Source organism: Hemiscyllium ocellatum, chromosome 7 (assembly GCF_020745735.1).
Source record: "Hemiscyllium ocellatum isolate sHemOce1 chromosome 7, sHemOce1.pat.X.cur, whole genome shotgun sequence".
Taxonomy (NCBI): Eukaryota; Metazoa; Chordata; class Chondrichthyes; order Orectolobiformes; family Hemiscylliidae; genus Hemiscyllium; species Hemiscyllium ocellatum.
The window spans coordinates 44,220,798-44,247,064 of NC_083407.1; the positions used below are offsets into that span (position 1 = coordinate 44,220,798).

At 39.0% G+C, this 26,267-nt stretch overlaps 1 protein-coding gene across 1 annotated transcript; it reads left to right on the forward strand.

Annotated features, from left to right (window-relative positions):
- Positions 1 to 1,916: 1,916 nt before the first annotated feature.
- On the forward strand, positions 1,917 to 24,362 carry insig2 (insulin induced gene 2). Its single transcript, XM_060827849.1, has 6 exons — positions 1,917 to 2,053; positions 6,733 to 7,091; positions 13,152 to 13,276; positions 13,645 to 13,811; positions 18,111 to 18,210; positions 22,095 to 24,362. Exons 2-6 carry the CDS (start codon positions 6,842 to 6,844, stop codon positions 22,134 to 22,136), a joined length of 684 nt encoding a protein of 227 aa, XP_060683832.1. The 5' UTR covers positions 1,917 to 2,053; positions 6,733 to 6,841; the 3' UTR covers positions 22,137 to 24,362.
- The last annotated feature ends 1,905 nt before the right edge of the window (positions 24,363 to 26,267 follow it).

Below are 26,267 nucleotides of genomic sequence, written 5' to 3' on the forward strand. Positions count from 1 at the left end.
GCTCCGTCATCATGGCTGATCTCCTAATCCACAACTCTACTTTCCTCTTTCTCCTAATAACTCTTGGTTTCCTCACTAATTAAATTTACTTAATGACCTAGAATCTGCAGCCTTTTTTTGTCTTAAATAGGTGACCTGTTAATCTGAGATTATGCACTCTGGTCCTGGATGCTGCCGCAAGGGGCAAGAATCTTTCGAGCTCCCCTCTGTCAAGTTCCCTTGGAATCTTGTATGTTTCAATGAGGTCACCTTTCATTCTTCTAAACTGTAAAGTGTACAAGGCCAACCTACACAATTTTTCCTCATAAGACAGTCTCCTTCCATACCTGGGATCAAGCTAGCGAACCAACCCAGAACTGCCTCCAATGCCAATATATCTTTCTTTAGGTGAGATTAGTATTGATTAAACAGTAAAGTTTTATTGCAGTAAAGGTTTATTACATATCACTCAGTTAGTAGCTAGATTACACGTTAGATACATGATTATCTCTTGTAAGATATCAAAGACATAAATACAGAGTATACCTGAGCTAAACATTCTCAAAGCTGGACACAATCACCACAGCACACTGGAAACCAGAGAACAGATACAGCATTAGTTAGCACTTCCCAGGAACAGTGCTTTATATCTGCATTGGCGGCATTTATCTTGTGTTGTCTGTTAACCCATTTGGGGTACTAACTGCGTGATGCATTCACCATAGTGGATGGTAAAGACTTGGTTCAATCAAGTGCATTTAAAAGGGAATTAGAACATAAAACAATACAGCGTGGAACAGGTCCTTCGACCCTCAATGTTGTACCAACCTGTGAACTATTCTCAGCTCGTGCCCCTACACTATCCCATCATCCATGTGCTTATCTAAGGTTTGTTTAAACCTCTAATGTGGTTGAATTGACTACATTAACAGGTAGGCCATTCCACACCCATATCACTCTCCGCGTAAAGAACCTGCCCCCGACATTGTCTTAAATCTATCACCCCTCAATCTGTAGTTATGCCCCTTGTACAAGCTGATGTCATCATCCTCAGAAAAAGACTTCCATTGTCTACTCTATCTAGTCCTCTGATCATCTTGTATGTCTCTATCAAATCCCCTTAACCTTCTTCTTTCCAATGAGAACACACCCAAATCTCTTAGCCTTTCCTCATAAGACCTTCCTTCCAGATCAGGCAATATCCTGGTAAATCACCTCTGCACCTTTTCCAATGCTTCCACATTCTTCCCGAAATATGGCGACCAGAACTGTACACAATATTCCTAGTGTGGCCGCACTACCTTTTTGTATAATTGCAGCATGATATTGCAGCTCTGGAACTCAATCCCTCTACGAATGAAACCTAACACACCTTCTTAACAGCACTATCCACCTCGGTGGCTACTTTTGGGGGATCCATGTACATGGTCTCCCAAGATCCCTCTGCACATCCATGATACCAAGAATCTTTCCAATGAGCCAGTACTCTGCCTTCCTGTTATTCTTCCCAAAGTGCATCTCCTCACATTTAACTACATTGAACTCCATTTACCACCTCTCAGCCTAATTCTGCAGTTAATCCAAGTCCCCCTACAACCTGTAACATTCTTCCACACTGTCCACTACTCCACCGAATTGGACCTTTGCTTGACAAGATGCAGTGCAAACAGAATAGAGTCTTCTTAACAGTGCGAGGTTTGTTTTGTTTTGAGGAAGGGAATTGAGTCGGAAAATTGGAGGGACACGATTCACACCTCACTGCCCACAACAGTCACGGGCCCTCCAACAGGCTATCAGCGCCAAACGGGAGCCTCGCCTTGCGTCACGCTGGGGAGCGAGCGCGCGCTTTGTTTGGGTGTGCGCGTGCGCGTGCCGGCCGATCGGAAGCGGCGGCGGTTGTGCGCGTGCGCGGTCCGGTCGATCGGAAGCGGCGGCGGTTGTGCGCGTGCGCGGTTCGGTCGATCGGAAGCGGCGGTGGAGACAGAGGGAGGGAGAGAGACGCCTGGGCCCTGGGCCTCTGCCATCAGGGCCCAAAACTTCCAGCGGTGCGGCTGCAGCAGCCGATCGGAACCGGGTGAGAGTGTGTTCTGGAATTATTTAGGAAGGGAGCAGGTGGCGTGTTGGCCTGGGGCTGTGGATGTTGGAGCTGGTCTGTGAGGGAGGATGAGTGAGGTAGAGTGGGCCCCAGGGGGCCAGAGAGGCTTCGGGTTAAACCGGTCGGTAAGGTCGGGTTAAAACATTAAAGCTGCGGGTGGTCCAATGAAGGTTGAAGTGAACTCCCCTATGTGCCTTCAGCGGTGAGGTGATCCAGGTTGAAGATCTACTGACCGGCTTTTGGGAGGGTCATTGCACCCCTGTGTTACCCAGACCTTCCACAGCACTCAGCTAGCAAGGTAACCTGCTTCACCCTGGCACTGTTCGAGCTTATGTTGTTTCATGAATTCACAGTGATACAAGGAGATATAATGCATGACCCCCCCCCCCCCCCCCCTCCGTACTAGGACTCTCTTGAAACCGAGTTTGACACCATATACCGCAAAAACGAGGTCATTAGAGCAAATCCTGAGTTGCAGTTGTTGATTTCACAGGGAGGTTAGGAGATGGGGTCTCCCCTCGACCATCATGAAGCAAATCTCCATCATGTAATTCAACCTTGGGGGAGCACTCTTTCAATATCCTTGAAATGTCGAACTAACCCTGCTTTATTCAGTTTGATATGAAAGTTCCCCCTTGGTAATACTTGAAGAGGACGGAATAGTTTTCTTTGGGCCCTGACAAAAATTTTCCTTCTGCCAGCACCAACGAATAAGGGAAACATTCACTTGTCTCATTGTTTCTAACTTTTTGCTATGTGCAAAATGGCTTGTGCACTTACCTACATAGAAATGACTAAAATGAATTCATTTTGAGTGAACTGCTTTGGGATGCTGCTAAGAATGTAAATGATTGAGTCATCAACCTAAAGGATTTAAAAGAAAACATGTATACATGGCCAGTTTATTGTTGTGATACAAAATTATATGGCTAGTTGTGTAGTCTTCTTTGGTGCCCCAGTTATTCAGGATGTAATTAAATACAGTGGAATGTAAACTATTAACTATACTGCTGAAAATGTGTTTCCAGCAACACATTTTCAGCTCTGATCTCCAGTATCTGCAGTCCTCACTTTCTCCTTGAAGATATTAACTATACTGTACTATTTCAAACAATAAAATGATTATTAAATATCAGATTTGCAAAGTCAGGGGTCTATCCACACTATTAGTAAAATCCATGTAATTTAGAAGTATTAATAAATCTATATGATTAAGTTAAAAACAAATTGCTGGAATTACTGAGCATGCCAGGCAGCATGTGTGGAGAATGCAGCAGAGTTAATGGGGTGTGATGAATTTTATGAAGTCTAAGAATGTGAAATATGTTTAATGGGGTGACTAAATTAGGAGGAAGTCACCTTTCTGCTCTTGATGTAGCAAGTTGTCATGAAGAAGGACCTTCCTCTCCAGGAGGCTCTTTTATAGGTAAAAACAATGACTGCAGATGCTGGAAACCAGATTCTGGATTAGAGTGGTGCTGGAAAAGCACAGCAGTTCAGACAGCATTCAAGGAGCAGGAAAATCAACGTTTCGGGCAAAAGCCCTTCATCAGGAATACAGGCAGAGTGCCTGAAGGGTGGAGAGATAAATGCAGTCCATTAGTACCTGTTACGTTATCAGCAGATGAGGACTTTGATCGCTGTAAAGATTCTCCCACTGCATGATCTCGCGTGTTTCCTACGCATGCCACTGGAACTTTAAGTTTGAATACAATCATGTGGGAATTAGCAACATGCAGGAGAGCGAAATTATACTTTCTTTTGAGAACAGCCTGCCACAGTTTACAATTTTGTCCTATACTTCAAATCAATGACATTTTTATCAGGTTCCTGATTCTTAATTTTGATGATCATTCATCAATTTGAAATGTTAACTTTGTACATCTACAAAATATGAACTGCTACTTGAATATAAAATTGTTCAATTGTTTTGTTTTGTAGGGTGAAATTAATATTTGCAATTAGTTACTTCTGCTATATTGTGTTTATTATCTATTTATACGTTTCTTCAAGGATTCTGGAAGAAATCCAACACAGTAATCTATTAAACTGCAATACAGTTAAGGAAAGAATGAACCTAATTTTCAAACATGACATTGAAGAAATAAGTTCAATAGGTTAAAAGTATTCGTGAAGTTTTCAGCTGCCATGCAACCTCATATTTACAATACAAATGGGAATAGTCATATAAGCTGATATTATTTTAAAACTGAAGGCATACTAACCTAAAATTTTAGTTGGCAAACTGTTTGTCTGCTTGTCATTGTTTTTTTAGCAAAGTTTATTGAGGCTATAATTTGAAACTATAAATGAACATTTCACAATTTAAAATCATATTTTTAAATTATGAAATGTTCATTTATAGTTTCAAATTATAGCCTCAAGCTTTGCGAAGAAAACATTGACGAGTAGACAAACAGTTTGCCAACTAAAATTTTAGGTTAGTATGCCTTCAGTTTTAAAATAATATCAGCTTATATGACTATTCCCATTTGTATTGCAAATTTCAACATTATCATATTTGCCATCACTTAGTGACTTTTTTGAATGTTTAGGTTTATGAATTTGGTAGGAAAGTTTAAATGTTAGCCAGTGCATTGGCAGAACCTGTTTGTTGAATAATTCTGTTGAACCTGTTAATTTAACTTTGAAAGTGAACTGGATGTTCATTTACCATCTCAGCTGAAACATGGCATAGGTGTAGAAAAAAAAACTTGGTATACAATACATGGGTCGACAGTGTAATAAAGTCAGTGGAGAAACTAGAGATCTTTTCACAAGAACAGAGCAGATTAAATGTCAATGTATTGATATGGCATTAATGTAGCAGCTTAAAAACTTACATTACCATCAAAAAATGAAAATTAAACCAAACCTACAGGCAACAGTGGAAGAATTTTCAACTTTTAAATTATTTCACCATGAATCTCGATTTTCTGAAGATACAGCAGGATTTTCTTAAAAAATTCGAAATTCTTTAATCAGGAATATGTGCCTGGACATTGCTACTTTATTCCCTTATAGTGTCTGGTGTTATATTGCATTTACTCCTCTAGAAGATCCACTTGCTGGGGAAAAATTAAAGTTCTGATACTATTTGTGGATATGAAATCAGGAGAGGTAGAATATTTTATAGGGTAATGATTGTTATCAAGCCTTGAAGATATTTATTTAGTCTTCACCTTTTAAATTATTTTGATCTTTGCCTGATTATTTGCAATCCATTTGTTAATGAAAGGGATTGCATGAGCATGAGCATATAGTGTGTTAGCTTTTATTGGTGGAGGGATTAAGTTTCGGGGCCACGAGGTCATGCTGTAGCTGTACAAACTCTGGTGCGGCTGCGCTTGGAGTATTGTGTACAGTCCTGGTCATCACATTATAGGAAGGATGTGGAAGCTTTAGAAAAGGTGCAGAGATGATTTACTAGGATGTTGCCTGGTATGAAGGGAAGGTCTTATGAGGAAAGGCTGAGGGACTTGAGGCTGTTTTTGTAGAGAGAAGGTTGAGACATGACTTAATTGAAACATATAAGATAATCAGAGAGTTAGATAGGGTGGACAGTGAGAGCCTTTTTCCTCGGATGGTGATGGCTAGCGCGAAGGGACATAGTTTTAAATTGAGGGGTAATGGATATAAAACAAATGTCAGAGTTTGTTTCTTTACTCAGTGGTAGGGGTGTGGAATGCACTGCCTGCAACAGTAGTAGACTTGTCAATTTTAAGGACATTTAAATGGTCATTGGACAAACATATGGATGATAATGAAATAGTGTAGGATAGATAGGCTTCAGATTGGTTCCACAGGTCGGCGCAACATCGAGAGCCATAGGGCCTTTACTGCGCTGCTATGTTCTACATGGAATCTGTATATTTCAGAAAATGCTTGAGCAACAAAATTTTTAATATGAACCTTTCAGAACAGACAGTAGAGTTCCTCAGATACCTTTTTAAAATTGTTGTTTATGTTTTTGCAAAGGGCTAAAAATTGTTTTGGAATACGCCAATACCTGTTTTTAAATCATTCTCATAGATCAGGTAATCGGTTATTAGGTTAGAAGTTATAGATTTAGAACTACAATTTATAATCTAATCCTGCTAGGTATGTGATATATTTATCATTGTATAGCAGGGTCCTGTAACATAATTCAGTTGCCAGTGTAATTTCAGTGCAGTACCTGTTGTGTTGGATCTGTCCACAGCATGAAGCTGGGAACAATGTCCCAAAAAAAAGGACTGGTGGAAACAGCTGAAAAAGCTACAATTTTTTCTCTTTGAATAGATGGATGAGCATAATGGCTCATTTTCACATTTCATTGCTAATCTCTCCACCTCATTCAGTAACACCTTTGCTAGAGGCCCATGTTCTGTGGGTGGTCTTCCAGATTTGTCACCCACACCCTTCTACCTACTAAAATGTCAATCACAATTTGATAATATGGAAGTGTGGCCTAATCATCAATACAGTTTGGCCTCTTTCCGGTGACATCGTGACTTCACTGTTCGCTGCATCAAAACCTATTATATTTCTTTTTGCAAGTATTCCACAAGTCAAAAGTTAATTTGCTTGTGAAGGGACGACTCTATTATACAGAAATTATTGTTTCATTATTGTTTGTCAGAGCAATTATATATCATATTCTCGTTCAATTCTTTTAGGTGGAAACATAATGTGAATTAAAGAGTGAAGATAGATCTGGCTAAACAGAAGTCTACTCTTGCAGTCAATATCATCTGTAAGAAAATAAATACTCAAGTACACGTCTCAATGGCGGAGGAAGAAAGAACCAAAACCACGACTGTCCAGATCAGACATGGCCACTACCTTTCTGCTGTTACAAACCAGAACATGAATTTGCTTATCCGAGGGGTGGTCCTTTTTTCTATTGGTGTGTTCTTAGCACTTGTATTGAACTTGCTACAGATACAAAGAAATGTTACTCTTTTTCCCCCTGATGTGATTGCCAGCATTTTCTCGTCTGCTTGGTGGGTTCCACCATGTTGTGGTACGGCATCGGGTAAGTGATCGCATTCTGTTTTGTGATATTGTATTTTCAGAAATGTCTGCAGTGATGTTGCAAACAATTGAAAGTAAATCAGTTTCACTCCTAAGAAAACGTTTTATATAAGGGCATGTGTTTCATCCATCATGATTTCAATCATCCCTTCCAGTCGCCAAAAACAACTAACCTCATAATAGCTTTTATTTTCAAGCGTTTTTGTTTTGACATGTCAGTTTGAGAGTCCGTTTTTGGAGTCTCCAGCAAAATGGTGCCAAGATGTATTTCCATTTTAGTGGATGTTTAAAAAAAACTGTCTTTATAAGGTTACAAGATAGTTTTTATTTTTATTTCCTTTTTAAAGAACTATTAATTCATTCTGGTAAAATGTGAAGATGGCAAGAAAGCTGTTGTTGTTCCAAGCTAGTTCACGCTGTGCCCTTGTTACTGGTCTCTCACTCTTCATGTAGTTGAATGATTTAGCGATGTTATTTTAAATATTTTGAACATTGAAATTTATTTTGCAGATCTCCCTGACGCACTCTCATCTATAAACAAGTTAAACTATTTGGAAATTTGATCTATCAAGACTGCAATAAAATCATTTTTAGAGCAATCATGATACAAATTGCAATGAAATATATTGAGAGAACAGAGCATTTGTGTGACTGAGTAACACCACAGTGCAAAATTGGAGCTTCCCCTAACATTTGATGAACACCTGTTAGTAACCATTTTAAGTTATTGGCAGGTGGCTGAAGACATTAGAGGGGGAAAAGAAAAACATTTTTCATTTCCTTGTTATTGGTACAGATTTTCCTTATCGCACATAATCTGTTTTGCTATTGATCACATCTCCATATGGTAAATTTAATGCCAAAAGTAAAAGATGATTAGATGATAGTAATTGATTAAAACAAATTTTGTAATATGGATCATTTCAACAATTTGTTTAAATTAGTTCCTATGCGGCTTGCTGAATGATTGAAATATTTTGAAACACCAATACATTTGTAGCTGCAGTAAAACATCTTTATTTTTCCCACATTTAGAGTCATAGAGATGTACAGCATGGAAACAGACTCTTCGGTCCAACCCGTCCATGCCGACCAGATATCCCAACCCCATCTGGTCCCACCTGCCAGCACCTGGCCCATATTCCTCCAAACCCATCCTATTCATGTACCCATCCGAATGCCTCTTAAATGCTGCAATTTTACCAGCCTCCTCCACATCCTCTGGCAGCTCATTCCAGATACGTGCCACTCTCTGTGTGAAAAAGTTGCTCCTTAGGTCTCTATTATATCTTTCCCCTCTCACCCTAAACCTATGCCCTCTCGTTCTGGACTCCCCAACCCCAGGGAAAAGACTTTGTCTATTTAACCTATCCATGCCCCTCATAATTTTGTAAACCTCTATAATGTCACCCCCTCAGCCTCCAATGCTTCAGGGAAAACAGCTCCAGCCTGTTCAGCCTCTCCTTATAGCTCAAATCCTCCAACTCTGGCAACATCCTTGTCAATCTTTTCTGAACCCTTTCAAGTTTCACAACATCTTTCCGATAGGAAGGAGACCAGAATTGCATGCAATATTTCAACAGGGGCCTAACCAATGTCCTGTCCAGCCACAACATGACCTCCCAAATCCTATACTCAATACTCTGACCAATAAAGGAAAGCATACCAAACGCCGCCTTCACTATCCTATCTACCTGCGACTTCACTTCCAAGGACCTATGAACCTGCACTCCAAGGTCTCTTTGTTCAGCAACACTCCCTAGGACCTTACCATTAAGTGTATATGTCCTGCTAAGATTTGCATTTCCAAAATGCAGCACATCACATTTATCTGAGTTAAACTCCATCTGCCACTTCTCAGCCCACTGGCCCATCTGGTCAAGATCCTGTTGTAATCTGAGGTAACCTTCTTTGCTGTCCACTACGCCTCTAACTTTGGTATCATCTGCAAACCTACTAATTGTGCCTCTTATGCTCGCATCCAAATCATTTACGTAAATGACAAAATGTAGAGGACCCAGCACCGATCGTTGTGGCACTCCACTGGTCACAGGCCTCCAGTCTGAAAACTACCCTCCACCATCACCCTCTGTCTTCTACCTTTGAGCTAGTTTTTATCCAAATGGCTAGTTCTCCCTGTATTCAGTGAGATCTTACCTTGCTAACCAGTCTCCCATAAAGAACCTTGTTGAACGCCTTACTGAATATAGATCACATCTGCCGCTCTGCCCTCATCAATCCTCTTTGTTGCTTCCTCAAAAAACTCAATCAAGTTTGTGAGACACAATTTCCCATGCACAAAGCCATGTTGACTATCCCTAATCAGTCCCTGCCTTTCCAAATACATGTACATCCTGTCCCTCAGGATTCCCTCCGACAACTTGCCCACCACCAAGGTCAGGCTTACTGGTGTACAGTTCCCTGGCTTGCCTTTACCACCCTTCAGTGGCACCATATTAGCCAACCTCCAGTCTTCCAGCACCTCACCTGTGACTATCGATGATGCAAGTATCTCAGCAAGAGGCCCTGCAATCACTTCTCTAGCTTCCCACAGAGTTCTCGGGTACACCTGATCAGGTCCTGGGGATTTATCCACCTTTGTGTTTCAAAGCATCCAGCACTTCCTCCTCTGTAATGTGGACATTTTTCAAGGTGTCACCATCTATTTCCCTACATTCTGTATCCTCCATATCCTTTTTCTCTTTAAATACTGATGCAAAATACTCATTTAGTATCTCCCTCATTTTCTGCGGCTATACACAAAGGCCACTTTGCTGATCTTTGAGATGCCTTATTTTCTCCCTAGTTACCCTTTTGTCCTTAACGTATTTGTAAAAACCCTTTGGATTCTCCTTAATTCTATTTGCCAACGCTATCCCATGTCCCCATTTTGCCCTCCTGATTTCCCTCTTAAGTATATTCCTACTTTCTTTATACTTTCTAAGCATTCACTCGATCTATCGTGTCTATACCTTACATATGCTTCCTTCTTTTTCTTAACCAAACCCTCAATTTCTTTAGTCATCCAGCATTCCCTATACCTACAAGCCTTTCCTTTCACCCTAGCAGGAATATACTTTCTCTGGATTGTAGTTATCTCATTTCTGAAGGCTTCCCATTTTCCAGCCGTCCCTTTACCTGCGAACATCTGCCCTCAATCAGCTATCAAAAGTTCTTGCCTAATACCATCAAAATTGGCCTTTCTCCAGTTTATAACTTCAACTTTTAGATCTGGTCTATCCTTTTCCATCACTATTTTAAATCTAATAGGATTATGGCCACTGGCCCCAAATTACACTCTCACTGACACCTCAGTCACCTGCCCTGCCTTATTTCTCAAGAGTAGGTCAATTTTTGCACCTTCTCTAGTTGGTACATCCAAATACTGAATCAGAAAATTGTTTTGCACACACTTAACAAATTCCTCTCCATCTAAACCCTTAACACTATGGCAGTCCCAGTCTATGTTTGGAAAGTTAAAATCCCCTACCATAATCACCCTATTCTTACAAATAGCTGAGATCTCCTTACAAGTTTGTTTCTCAATTTCTCTCTGACTACTAGGAAGTCAATAATACAATCCCAATAAGGTGATCATCCCATTCTTATTTCTCAGTTCCACCCAATAACTTCCCTGGATGTATTTCCTGGAATATCCTCCCTCAGCACAGCTGTAATGCTATCCCTTATCAAAAACGCCACTCTCCCTCCTCTCTTGCCTCCCTTTCTATGATTCCTGTAGCATTTGTATTCTGGAGCATTAAGCTGCCAGTCCTGTCCATCCTTGAGCCATGTTTCCGTAATTGCTATGATATCCCAGTCCCATGTTCCCAGCCATGACCTGAGTTCATCTGCCTTCCCTGTTAGGCCCCTTGCATTGAAATAAATGCAATTTAATTTATTAGTCCTACCTTGTCCCTACCTGCCCTGACCGTTTGACTCGCTTCTGTTCTCAACTGTAACAGTCTCAGATTGACCTCTTTCCTCACTATCTCCCTGGGTCCCATCCCCCCCACCCTACTAGTTTAAATCCTCCCGAGTAGCTCCAGCAAATTCCTCTGCCAGTATATTAGTCCCCTTCCAATTTAGGTTCATTCCGTCCTTCTTGTACAGGTCTCTTCTACCCCAAAAGAGATTCCAGTGATCCAAAAATGTGAATCCTTTTTCCATACACCAGCTCCTCAGCCATGCATTCATCTGCTGTATCCTCTTCTTTCTGTCCTCACTAGGTCATAATCCAGATATTACTACTCTCAAGGACCTCCTTTTTAAATTCCTGTCTCACTCTCTGTAATCTCCCTTCAGACTCTCAACCTTTTCCCTTCCTATGCCATTGGTTGTGAATGATAAATGTTCTGGGCTAATTTATTATAATGAATGAATGATTATTATCTCATATATTTTGAAGATGAAAAGTGTTTTGTCATCACAATCCAGCACCATTTTGACGTACAGTAAGGATAAAAAGAAATCACTTAAATAAGAGTTCATCTTCTGTTCATACGAGGGCTTCAGGGCTTCTGCAAGATCTACGCAAGGCGTTGCGATCCCCAAGGAATCCCACTCTGGGAGCACCAACGGTGACGCTGATGCTCCAGGAAACCCTGGCTCAGTTGATGCTGCCACCTCACTGACACTGCCATGAATCCAGGCTCTGGGCCTACCACTACTTGGAGTCCCTGCTCTGGGCACTGCAGTTGCCTAGAGTCCAGGCTGTGGGCCCACTGCCACCCGGAATCTCTGCTCCGGGCACCATCCCTGTCAAAAGCCCAGTCTCTGAGTCGGCCTCTTCCAGGAGTCCTCGTTCCATTCACCACTACTGCCAGGAGTCCCTGCTCTGGCACAGCCACTGCCTGCCAACTCCACTCCAGCCTCTAAGATGAATGAAGGAAGAAGGAAAAAAGACCGAAGTGCATAGAGAAGTGATACAGCAGGCTTGGAGCAGGTGGACTTCGTTGAGCCTGATTAGTACCTACAGTGCCAGTGCATCTTGGAGCATGTATTAGTTCAGTAAACGTAAATCAAAAAGGTTCCTTGGAATTTGCCCTGTGAGCATGTTACTACCATATTTTGTTGTGGTTCTGTTCGCCGAGCTGGAAGCTTTTGTTGCAAACGTTTCGTCCCCTGGCTAGGCGACATCATCAGTGCTGATGTCGCCTAGCCAGGGGATGAAACGTTTGCAACAAAAACTTCCAGCTCAGCGAACAGAACCACAACAACGAGCACCCGAGCTACAAATCTTCGCACAAACCTTGAACTACCATATTTTGCCATAATTAAATATAACATTTTATGAGTGATTTAGTTGTATTGTGCTAGTTTGTTCAAATTATAGCTTAATAAAATTTGCAGAGCAGTGGGAATACTTGTGATTCCATGGGCAAGTTTAACTTTGAGAAAAACGTGCAATTTATAATCATGTTTAAACAGGTAGAAATAAATTAATTTAGGATTTTGAAAGTTGCATAACAAATTCACAATTCTATGTAGGCTTTGAAAATGTCATCTAAGGGGAGCAATGATTTATGAATACAGTCTTGGTTTATATTTGTGATGAAATGGAATATGGTGAAGAGCTTTCACAGGAAGGAAAAAGAAAAAAGTAAATCAATGGGGAATCTGTGTTTACTGTGTTGATGCTATTAGAGTAATGTGGCAAATGTTTATTAGTGAATCACTAGGAAAGAAGCTGGATATGGGGCAGGGTGTATAATCTGAAAACAAAATTACGAAAATCAGCATATAAAAAGCAATTTTTGTAAAGGAAGACTACTTTTGCTTGTAATATAGGCACATTGTGTTTTCTTATAATAATTACCTATCTGACAATCGAAGTCCTATATTTTGATGCATCCTCAAGAGCTTGTCCACTTGGCATTGTTGTTTATTTGTCTTAAGTTGTATATTACATTGTGTTCGCTGAATTTGTGTCTATTGAAACAACAGTTTTTTATTTGTTTGGATTGGTTAGGTTGTTGAACTATAGTAACCTGAAAGTCTTGTATGCAAAAAGACGCTATTTTAGGTCATACAAATCAATGCTGTTTTTCTGTTCCTACAGCTGTGATTGGTTTGCTTTACCCATGCATTGACAGCCATCTGGGAGAGCCACACAAATTCAAGAGGGAATGGTCCAGTGTAATGCGCTGTGTTGCAGTCTTTGTTGGCATAAACCATGCTAGTGCTGTATCCTTGTCTTTGTTTTACAAACTGCGAATTATAAATATTCTTTTTCACAGTTATCTTTGAAAAATATCCTGCAATCTTAGTCATAAAATGTGTTAGCCTATGCCTGCAATAAACTTGTCAATAAAGTTGAAAAGTGACTGTTCGGAAATTTATGGTGAATCTCTGTAGATTTACTTTTTGAGAAATTACTTCTACAAAATTGCATTTAACATTGAGATGGAGTATAGTTTCTGATAGAAGAAGCTTTCTCTGAGATGACTGATAAACTGTACAAAAATAATTTTGTATCAGATAAATAGTTTATAGAATAAAAGTCAGTATTAAATGCTGTTTTTATCCAGTAAACCTTAACAAGTCTCTCATAGAAGGTGGATTTTGCCAACAATATGCAGTTGTCCCTTACTTTGGCAGCACTTTCCATTGGATTGTGGTGGACTTTTGATAGATCTCGAAGTGGCTTTGGGCTTGGCATAGGAATTGCTTTTCTTGCCACACTGGTCACTCAACTTTTAGTCTACAATGGTGTTTACCAGTAAGTACAAAATAGAACATATCTGACTTTGAAAGTTTCTGTTTCTCTCGTAAAATTTCATCTTCTGTGGCTATCAACTTGATTACGCTATAAGACTAAATTGTAGACAACTCAGTTGTTGTCAATAGAACCTATATACGGAGCATTTTAGTTCAATGTTGTAATGTCCAACCAAATGATTTACAAGCCATAAGTTCACACTTTGTATCTTTGATGAAAATACGTGCATGGAGCTTTATTTATAGTGAGTAATGCAGGCCTGATTTTTCACAGATTGTGGAGTCTGTTTTGTTTTCTGCGATGTTCCAGACTTTTTCCTGGAATTATTGTGCCTGGGGAAGGGCTGGAATGTATAGTATTGGGCCGGATCTTCCGATGAGAGGAGATTGCAACCTTGGCCCTTATTTGAACAAATGGACCTTTGTGTTTCTGAGGCAAGATACCGATCAGGGTTGTCTCAGAAATATGGAGCTATACCTCCATTCTGGTGTGGGAAGGCAAATGTCCTCTTTCCATAGTAACTGTATTCTGAAATTCAAAGGTCCTCAGAACCATAGTGAAAGCTGCTATCAAATGGTTAAGTTCATTAGGGAAAGATATTTGGATCGCATGTGCATGTGGTGTCCTGGTGTCAATTGAGGAGGGGATAAGTGCCAGACATATAAGGGGTAATTTCAGCTGGGCAGGGGTAGGATTTCAGGTGAATAGGAGGTATGATGTCAGGGGTATGGTGCTAAGGGGATAGGATTCACAGTGGCAAATTAAGTGATGTAATGTTTAGTGTGGTTGGGATGGATGGGAAATGTAGAGTCTGCCAGGGAATGGGGAGAGTGGATGTTGCGTCTGGGGGGAGGTTAATTTCTGACAAAGGCATAAGACATATTGGGTCAGATCCAAGGGCACAGTGGGATTGGGTCAGACCGGGCATCAGGGGGTCTGGTTGGGTCTCATGGTGATGGTACAGGAGAATCATGTCCTGAGAACTGTATTAGGTCTGGTCATGATGTGGTGGGGGGGTTACTGAAGTGGTTTGGGAGGGATGTTTGGGTGTGTGTGAAGTAAGTATGGGATCAGTTTAATAGTTACTCAGGCTTCACCTTATTGTAGAGTAGTGATTTTCATGATCCCTTGAGAGAAGTAATTTCTTCTTAGCTCTGTTTAAAACTTGCTATCCCTTATCCTAAAACTCTTGACTTCTCGTTCAAGATTGTCCCACATGAGAATGCATCCTCTGTAAGTTTTTGTCAATCCCTTCAATATTTTATGTATGAATTAGATCTCTCATTCTTCTAAACTTGAGTGTATAAGCCTAAACTGCTAATTCATAAGACCAACCCCTTATCTGTGGAATCAATCTTGTGAAGTCCTTTTCCTTCATGTTGTCTTGGTTTTTCTGCCATTCATCCTTAATGGTCCTGACACTTCTGCCAGTGAGAACAGTTTCTCCCTATCTGCTTCAGCCTGCTCATAATTTTGAGCAGCTGCATCAAATCTCCATTAAGGAGAAAACCCTAACTGTACTGGACCAGGATACCTAGGTTCAAGTCCCACCTGATTCAGGGGTGTGTAATAACATCTGTGAATGTATTGCTTAGAAAAATAGATTAAATAAAAAAAAACAAATCCCCAATTTAATTGAGGACTCTAGTGATGCTGTAGTAGTGCCCATACATCTGCACTAGGAAGCCCAGGTTTGAGTCCTATCTGCTCCAGATGCATATCATAACATCCCCGGACAGGTTGATTTGAAAAAAAACTTAAGGATTTTGATGCTTCTGAGGATATTTAATCTTTGGAATACTCTATCCCAGAGGGCAGTGGGAGCTCAGTCATTAATAATGTTCAAAATAGGATTTGAGGATACTAATAACATCAGGGGATTCTGCAGGGAAGTGTTTTTGAGGTGGATGATCAACACAGCCTAGAATGGCAGAGGGGCTGAATGGCCTATTCCTGTGTTTACCAATTGATTTATGTAACTGACAATCCTTGTTCCTGGGAACCACTCTTATGAATTTTTTTGTACCCTCTCTAAATGTTTTCACATCTTGTGAGACTTGTCTTCAAACTTAAGTACACTACTTCATTGAAGCTGAATGAGAATTTCAGAAAGGATAACTGAAATGTCTTTGCTTTTGCATTCCTTGCCCTATTTAAGTGGACTGTACTATATGTCTTAATAAAGAGTAACTGAAGTTACTTCATTTTGTGTGCATCTGCTCCTTCACCCTTTTTCAAATTGAATCCTTTATTTCCATGTGCTGTCTACCAAAATGCGTTACCCCACATGTCTCTGAATGAAATTGTATCTGTCACATGTCTGACCATTGCAGCAGCTTGTGTACATCCTCTTTTGTTTATTGCAATATTGCCAACTTTCATGTTATCCCACATTTTAAAATCATGCCCTGCAGTCCTTAAGCCTAGGCCATAATATGTATTATGAAAACCAGTGGTCCCTGTACTGACCCTATGGAGAAATTGCACTGCATACCTTTCTCTATTATGCAAAACAATAATTATCACTACTGTTTTGACATTCATTTTGACATTCAATTTTGCTTTCATTGTCGTTGCAGCTGTTGGAAATAATTTTCAATTTAATATTCTATCATATATAAGCTGTCAAAAATAAGAAAATGGTAGATTGTTTAAATACACAAATTTGCAGATGTCTGAAATTCTGCAGACATTTTATATCTTTAAGAAGGGAGGTGGGAGTCTGATTGCCCTTGACATCAAGGTAGCATTTCACCAAATGTGGCTTCATGGAGTAAATCTGAAGCCAACAGGAAACGGGGAAAGCACAAAGGAAGATGCTCTAAATGCAACAGCTCCAAAAGCAGGTGAGGGGCTGGGAATTCTACAGCAAATAACCTGCCTCCTAACTCCCTACAGCATGTCCACTATCTACAAGGCAGAAATCAGACGTCTGCTAGGTTAATCTTTATTTGTCTATATGAGGGTAGCTGTAACAACATTCAAAAAACTTCATGCCATCCAGAACAAAGTAGTCTGCTCGATTAGCATGTGATCCTACACTTTCAATTTTTATTCCTTACACTACTGAGGTGGCCAACAAAATGCACTTCTACTTGCTATGCATTCACCCAAAGCATCTTCCAAATACATAACCTCTACCACCGAAAAGAACAAGGGCAGCAGTTCAAGGGTAACATTACCATCTTCAAGTTCCCTTCTAAACCACACATCAATATAATTTGAAACTATATCACTTCCTTCATTGTCACTGGGTATATATCCTGAAACTTCTTTCTGACGATCCCTGGATGTGTCTACACCATGTAGATTGCAGTGGTTCAAAAAAGTGGCTTAGCATCTTGAGGGTAATCAGAAATAGGCAACCATTCTAGGCCTTGCTAGCCCTGCCCACATTTCACAAATAACTCAAATAAAAATTTGAATTTTGCGCCTATAATTTGTAGCGTCACTCTGCTGGAATTGCACCTAAATGACAAGCAAATATCTGTTTCTCATTGCCTCTCTTCTGTATTTTTAAAGACTTTTCTAAAAAAAAATCCTTTTGAAAAGGTACTCTGGTTTTAAAATGCTTTCCAGATTTTTCTTTCTGTATAAGTATGTCAGGGAGAGAGGCCAGTAGGGAATTAGTGGGAAATCAGCAAAAGCACATTTGACATCCCCAAGCTATCAGAGGCAATGCAACAACTTAATAAAGTGGGAATCTGTTTGCTGAGGGTCTGAACTCCCACCTCTCCATCACCCGTCTATTCACTGTATAAAATCAAAAAATTGTACAGGTTTTTTGAGAATTTATTGGAAAAATTTGACAAACGCTAAATAATTCAAAATGATTGTCTGCGTAATCTCAAGTCACAGGAGTGAAAAGGTTTGCTTCATCTTGAAGTGTAAACTGAAGTTGAAGTTTGCAAACCTGGTAGTCTAAGGAGTTTTATTTGCTTTTAAAACTGCAGCAATTGTTTAGCAATTAAATTCTATGTAGTGTGTATGTTTAGATGAATTTATGTTTTGTATCAGTGATACATACTTTTAACACAGCATAGTCTGAACTGTGCAAAGTTAGTATATATTGAGAAATACTTCCCCTTAATTCACTTGGACTGATGTCTGGTCTTTGTTCATGTGTATAGGTTTGCATTAAATTCAGATTTATAATAAATAATGTTAATTCCAAACTTGCCGATGAAGAGTTAAAAGTGTACTGGAAGTTTCACGCATTTGTCAAAATTTTACATTAGAGATTTGAGTTAACTGGATATCTCAATATTGGGAAACAAATTATTACACCTTGTTTTGTAGATATACATCTCCGGATTTTCTTTATGTTCGGTCTTGGTTACCTTGTATATTTTTTGCTGGTGGAATAACAATGGGAAATATAGGACGCCAGTTAGCAATGGTGAGTAAATTGGCACACCTTTTTTATCAGTTGAATTGTGTTCAATGGATGTTTACGCATAATCTCTCCATTGTTTCGGGATTTTCTGACTAAAAGAGAATAAAATCTGGCCTCAACCAAACTGGTTAGTTTGTATTTTTTATTCTAAGATAGCACTTTATACAAAATGGAACTAGAGAAATGCTTTCTTTATTTAATGAATCAGTTTTCTTTTTTATACTTGTCAAATGCTTTCTATGTTGTGCTGAGTGTGTAAGTTTTATGCTTCCTTTTATAATTGAAGCGAAATTATAACTGCACCAACCTCTATCACAAGCAGCTAGAATAATTTATGTGGAGAGGTGATGGTGTAATCTTAATGTTGCTAGATTAGTACAGTAAATCCTCTGTATCTGCAAAGTCATGAATCGTGAATTTGCCCATCCACACTAAAAATTAAGTAATAACAAGAAATAACATCTGTGGACAAAAACTCTGCATCTGCTATATTTTTAGCCATTTTAACCATTTCAACTAGCTTTGCATTTGCAAATTTCATCATTCATTAGGATTCTCATGAATGGAACCCTCGCAAATATTGAGGACTGACTGTAATTTGGAGATTTGGGTAATGTTCTGAGGATAGCAAATGATGGAATTTGAATGCAATAAAAAAAATCTGGAATTGAGATAAGGGTTGTCTCAGTGCCTTAAGTCATTAATGCAGTTCGTGAAAACAGAAAACTATACATCTTTGTGGAAGAGGACATTCCATCAAACAAAGCCCAAATCCAGGGAAAGGAGGAATGTTCAGTTCTGCGTTTTAGAGATTTTCTTTGTGCAGCGTCACAAATCTGATTTGAAAATGGAAATATGATAGAACACTAAAGACATTTGTGCACGCTTTGATAACTTTTGTAATTGGACTGTTTAGATGGAGATTCTTCAAATTAATTGGATAACGCAATCTCCACAATAGACCATAAGATATAGGAGCAAAATTAAGCAATTTGGCTCAACGAGTTTGCTTCGCCATTCAATCATAGCTGATACATTTCTCAACCCCATTCTCCTGTCTTTTCTGATAACTCTTTGAATCCCTGCTAATCAAGAACGAATCTCTGTCTCAAAGATACTCTGTCTTGGCCACTGCAGCCATCTGTGGCAATGAGTTCCACAGATTCATCACCCTCTGTATGAAGAAATTCCTCCTTGTTTCAGTTCTAAAGGGTAATTCTTTCAGAGGGTGTGCCCTCGGGTTCTAGTCTTTTCTACTGGTGGAAACATTTTCTCTGTTCTGTTCAGGCCTCTCAGTATTCTGTAACTTTCGGTGAGATCCCCCTTAACCTTCTAAACCTCATTGACCCAGAGTTCTCAACTGCTGATATGACAAGCACTTAATTCCTGGGATCATTGTTGTAAACCTCTTTTGGATCCCTCCCAAGGCCAGTATATCCTTCCTTTGATATGAGGTCCACAACTGCTCACAATATTTCCAGATAGTCTGACCAGAGCCTTACAGTACATCCCTGCTCTTATATTCTAGCCCTCTTGTAATGAAAGCTGAAATTACATTTTCCTTTCCTAACTGCCATCTGAACTTCCATGTTAACCTTAAGAGAAAACTAACTAGGATTCTCTTCGTGCTTCAGATTCTCAAAGCCATCAAATTTAGAAAGTATATGCCTATTTTTCTTACCAAAGTGCATAACCTCATACTTGCCCACTTTGTATTCCACCTGCCACTTCTTTGCTCACTGTCCTAACCACGCCAAGTCCTTCTGTAGTCTCTTGCTTCCTCAACACCACCTGTCCCTCCACTTATCTTTGTTGCTAAGTTTGCAGATGACTCAATGTCCTCACTCCTTTGTCCAGATTGTTAACTTTTAATGTGAATAGTTGTCCCAACACTGACTCCTGTGGTACATCGCTATCCACCAGCTGTCATCTTGAAAAAGCTGACTTTATACTCTGTTTTCTGCCGGTCAGCCAATTCTCTATCCACGCCAGTATCTTGCCCTAATACTATGCGCTCTTGTTTAGCAGCCTCCTGTGCAGCGCCTTATCAAAGATCTTTTTTGGAAATCCAAATAGATAATGTCCATTGGCTCTCCTTTATCTAACATGTTTGTTACCTCCTCGAAGAAGTTTAATAGATTTGTCAGGCATGACCTGTCCTTGATGATGCCATGCTGACTCAGTCATATTTTACCACACACTTGCAAGTATTTCACAATCTCTTCCTTAATGGACTATCCAATCTTATCGACAATCAAGGTCAGGCTAACTGGTCTGTAATTTCCTGTTTTCTGTCTGCCTCCCTCCTTAGTCAGGGGGTGTTACATTAGCTGTTTTCTACTTTTGTGACTCCGGTGATTCCTGAAAGATCACCACCAATACCTCGACAAGCTCCATAGCTATCTCCTTCAGAAAGTTGAAGTCTGGGGTGTAGTCCATTCTGTCTGGGTGATTTATCCACCATCAGACCTATCAGCTTTCCCAACACCTTCTCCTTCATGATAACGATTATATGTATCCCTGATCCTTAACTCTGTCAAAGTTCTGGTATGCTATTGGTGTCTTCTACTGTGAAGACTGATCCAAAGTACTTTTTCTGTAGCATTTTTACTTTTCTCATCTAATTTTTCAGTGGGTCCAATATCCACTCTTGACTCTTGTCTTTTATATATCTAAAAAGAACTCTTGCAATTTTATTTTATATTACTGGCTAGTTTACCTTCATTTCACCTTCTCCCCTTGCCTTTTTGCTTTTTTAGTTGTCCACTGCTGATTTGAAAGGCTGTGGCTTCCCAGTAAACTTCATTCCATTGTATGCTTTTATGCTGTCTTTGACTTCCCTTGTCTGTCATGGTTGCCTCATGCTCTTAGTTTCTTCTTCCCTGGAGTGAAGTTTTTGCTGTGCCTCCCAAATTACCCCCAGAAATTCCCATTATTGCTACCCCATCTTATTCGCTGCTAGGCCCCCTCCCCCTTTCCAATCAACTCATGCCAACTCCCCCTCTGTGACTTTGTTATTGCCTTTACTCAATTGTAATACTGTTACATCTGATTCCAGCTTCTCTGTCTCAAGCTGCAGGGTGAATTCTATCGTATTGTGAGCACTGCTCTTGGCGTATCTTTACCTTAAGCTCCATGACAAGTCAGTCTGGAACACATCACCAAATACAGAATTGCCTGTTCCCTCATGGGCTCAACTTCAAGTTGTTCCAAAAAACATCTTGTAGACCTTCCACAAAAGACATTTTTTGGGACCTGGGACCTGCTACCAACTTGATTTTCTCAGACGGCCACCATATTGAAGTCCACCATAATTAATGTAATAATGCCTTTCCTACATCCCTTTTCTCTCTCCTGGTTTATTTTCTGCCTCACATCTTGACTACTGCTAGAAGGCCTGTATGTAATTACCCTTGCGGTACCTCAACTCTATCCATACAGATTATATGTCTTCTGACCATACGTCATTTCTTGCTATTGATTTGATTTCATTCTTACAAGCAAGGCAGCCATGCCCCCTGCCCATCTACTTGTCCTGTTGATAGCATGGGTGACTTGAAGTGATAATGGAAACATTCAGGTCAGGTAGCATCTGTAGGGTAAAACAGTTAATATTTCAGGTCAGTGATCCTTAATGTGAACCCTGCATTTCTCTACTGATGATGTCTGATCTGTTAATTGTTTCTAGCATTTTGTGTTTTTCGTTCAGGTTGCCAGAATATTCATTATTTTGCATTTGCAATGTTTTCTTCTATTCTTTAATATTCCAGTTGAATTTATAGGTGACTTTACAAGTAAAGAAACAATACAACGTTCATAATTGATAGTCTTCAGGTTTTGTACAATTTATTTACCATGATCTCTTGGTGTTTTCTTTCTGATTACAGTATGAGTGTAAAGTTATTCCAGAGAAGCCTCATCAAGATTGACGTACTATTGTGGAAATTTGAAGATTTCATATAGACAATTGGAGTTAAAGATGATATGCCAAATGAATGTAAAAAGCTGTAAATAAGGTTTTTGGTTTCAAAATTGCAGTTTTTTTCACTGCTACATGAGCTGCAATCTGTGATTGCTCGTGGTATAAAATGTCCTATAAACCATTGTGTAGCAAATCCATATGCAACATCATACATCTACACGCAACTCTAGATTCAGTCTTAGTACATGGAAAATGTTCATTTTAATCCCATGGAAATATTTTGAAACATAACTGCAAATGTGCGGTTCTAAACAAGTATGTGATTTCATTGCTCTTTTAGTTTCAATCCGGATGAGCAAAAGTTTCAGATTTTATACTTCCTTTAAGATAGTCATTGAACAGAATCCTACAATTATTTAGCTAGTTCAATTTTTAAATATCTTCAAAATTTACATTTTTTAATAACTGTCAGCTTGCATGTGTTCATTTATAAACCTTTAAATCTTCTGATGATTAATAATATTTGAATGAAGTGCAAAATTAATATCTGATTTTTTCAAATATATTTTGTATAAAGATAATATTTCATAATATGTTGCCTGAGAAGGAATGTAACATCTGAATTTTGGCTCACCCCCATTTTTAGAATCCTAATGTAGCAATAGAAATATAATATTTACAGATGCATGAAACTTCTGAACCAACATACGTGCACAAATGTGTAATACTATTGAAGCAATATACTCTCTGTTGATAGTTCAAAATATTGCGATGTCTGTGATTAATTAGTTTAGTGGGACTTGGACATCTCCTTCAACATATTGAAGATTGATCTGCATTTTCATTTCACTTCTGTGAAATTTAAGAACGCATATTACTACATGCTTTGAGAATATAAGGTTTTCATTTGTGGTAAGGACATCTTACGTAGCAGCCAAATGTAAAATTATAAGCCTGTAAGTTAAAGAAATTTATGTACAAAATGATAATGCAAATTGTTCTTATTTTGTCAGTTTTGTGGAGTTCTTTCATGGGGCTTTTTTTCCAAAGAAGACATTCATTTGTAAGTGGGATAAAATCATTTAGCCTCAAGTATTTTAGACTAATTTATTATTCAATATATATACTGAATATTCCAATAAAATATATTTCAGTAAAGCTGGCTGCTCTAGTCCTGTTTTGTCGCATAGTGCAACCCTTGATGCTTTTTAATGGTAGATTAGATTAGATTAGATTAGATTCCCTACAGTGTGGAAACAGGCCCTTCGGCCCAACAAGTCCACACCAACGCTCCAAAGAGCAACCCATCCAGACCTATTCCCCTACACCTAACACTATGGGCAATTGAGCATGGCCAATTCACATGACTTGCACATCTTTGGACTGTGGGAGGAAACCAGAGCACCCGGAGGAAAACCACGCAGACACGGGGAGAATGTGCAAACTCCACACAGACAGTTGCCCGAGGCAGGAATTGAACCCGGGTCCCTGGCGCTGTGAGGCAGCAGTGCTAACCATGATGGTGTCTATGGAAAATGAAGATCAAGTAACAAAATTTAACCAGAAGAACTTTCTAATTGGGATTGTGGGAGGAGTTCAAATATGTATGGGATGGGTATAAACTCTACATAAATTATATACCCACATGTCTATAAAAAGACATTTTGTTACATTTGAAACAACCACAATTCACTTTTTTTTTGCTCTATGGCAGTTACCAAAATTTGAAACAAATGATATGATTTCAGGTTAACATTAAGTTACAGGTATAAAATCACATGAATACAATGTCTTGTCTTGGGATCAATAGTTTGTTACAAAATTCTTTAGTATGCTTTCTTCACATCTTTTAAAGTGGTGATTTTAATATGTTAAGACCTTCATCCAAGATTTTTCTAAGTGACTGCGCAAATGGGAACTTTGCAGTGTGCTATTTAATGTAATCGTTTATGTCTGCCAGGATTTTCTTCCTTAATTGCAATAGAATTAGTAAAGAGTACAGATATCTAAGCATTTTGTATGTATTTTAGCTGAATGAATTTCTAACCATCAATTGCTACAACTATGTAAACTTGTGTTTATTTTGGTTTATCAGTGTGCAAAAAGATTGGGGATCCTGCAGTAGTCAAATAGTGCAGTGTCATAGTCATGAAAGAAATTTCGAGGGAACTGTGTTATCACTTTAAAGCAAATGCTGTCATATTTTCACAATAAAAGTTTGCACTGCAGTTTATATTGCAAAATTTACTCTGATTTTATTAATAATTCTGGTGAAGTGCAAAGATTGATTTTCAATCTTCATTTATTATCAGCTTTGGCATTTGCCTCCACATCACTGAGTTGATCAGTATCTTTTAGTTTTAAATGAATCTTCCCTTTCAACATACACATGCCATGCAACTCTCAAAAGCACTGCAAGCTACAAGTGCCTTACCAAATGAAATTCTTGCTTACAATTTTTACCCTTTCCATCATTTTCTCTCTCATTCACACTGATAGGAAAATATTGCTTTGCTCAGTCAGATAAATTTAGCATATCCAGAAATTGAGCATGGTATAATATTTTCCCACTTAGTCTTTGCTAGATGGTAGAACCATCTGCTGCAGTGGAATTAGGATTTTGTTCCAGGAAGTTGCAGATGTCAGCAGTATCCTGCTGAGAGAGCCTGATATGTTGACAGTTTATTTCGTGTCTGTTGACTGTGTTGAGAGGCATATGGTTGAGGAGAAAGTAGCTAGTGCTGATGTCATTAGTAATGGTATTGCTTGTCTTCCTCACAACAGACATACAAGGTGCATTGATGTCATGTATGAATTTCCGTGCCAGTGTGGTGCCAGGTGCCTAGGCATCCATCCTAGTGATTGGCTGATCAAATTAAATAGCACATTCCTTTGTTTTATAATGGGCATATGCTCAAGCAGTCGATGTTTGTAGGACCCTAAACAAATACAAGATTTGCTGCAAACTGTGATTCCATAATTGGGCAACAATTGCTTAACAGTTCTGCATGTGTCAAAATCTATACTTAGAACCAATTTATGCTCAGCAGTTTAGCTTGTGACATGATTTAATTATACTTGCTAGAATCACATTATTTACATCAATTGATAGAGAGCTATCTTTTTAAAGTGAATCTGTTTAGGTCTTCCAACTTTGAATTACCTAGGAGATTGTAGAGCTTATAGTTCCCAATTGACTGAGGTGTTGCCACTGAGGAAACCATCAGGACTATCTTGCCAATCAATGAGCACCCTTTCTAGCGTATATAAGTTGATTGATTATTTGAAATTTGATGTTCTTGTAGCTTTCCAGATAAATGCAAGAGGAAAATAATTCCAGGCTTTTTAATTTCTTTCTTTGGAGGAATGGGAAAGATTATTCATTTGATTATCACTTTGTCCATCTGTCTTAAGTTATTGCTGAGCTATAAAATATTATAGTTGTTTAAACAAAACATTAAAATGTCATTCTGATTTGTATTTTCAAGTAAATGAAATACTTCAAAGGGGCTTATTTCATTACACACAAAACTGCTTAAACTATTTCAGCCTTTTCCTTTTGCTATGCTTTAAGAACATTATGGAAAGTTCACATACAGACACATCTCTTGGAAGTTAATTGGGGGAAAAAGTCTACTGGTAGATTTCTTTTGAAAAAAATTGTACAGCTGAGAGACCTTAAAATATAGCTATCAAGTCATACAGTGCAGAGTAGGCAAGTCAGTTGATTGAGTGTTTGTGGATAAAAGCTACCCTAAATCTACATTAGTCCCACTTTCCAGCACTTGGCCCATAGCCTTGAATGTTGTAACGTTTTAAGTGCTCATCTCCATTTTTGTTTTGGAAGGAAGAATGGGTTTTTCACTGACCTTTTCTGCAGCTGCCTTTCTTTTTTGCTCTGAGTTTCTCTCTGGTTCTTGTGAAAATTAGTTCATTACTTGATCATTCAGCTGTCCACCTGGAATGATTTAAAGCTTGCAGCCATTGCTATGCAATGGAGACTGGGATGGGGAGGTCATGTCCTGTTCACCCCCACATACAATAACCTCCAGCTTCCTTTCAATTTCACCTTGGACATAGGAAGTCTGGAAATGTATTTTTTTTTAACTGGGTAAGCCAGAAGCAATATCCATTCAAT

Bases quoted from the DNA above. Each gene is read 5' to 3' on its own strand.
- insig2 (XM_060827849.1), top strand. From the start codon at position 6,842: ATGGCGGAGGAAGAAAGAACCAAAACCACGACTGTCCAGATCAGACAT. The intron at 13,277-13,644 runs GTATCCTTGTCT...AGTCTCTCATAG, and splicing joins GCATAAACCATGCTAGTGCT to AAGGTGGATTTTGCCAACAA. The intron at 13,812-18,110 runs GTAAGTACAAAA...CTTGTTTTGTAG, and splicing joins GTCTACAATGGTGTTTACCA to ATATACATCTCCGGATTTTC.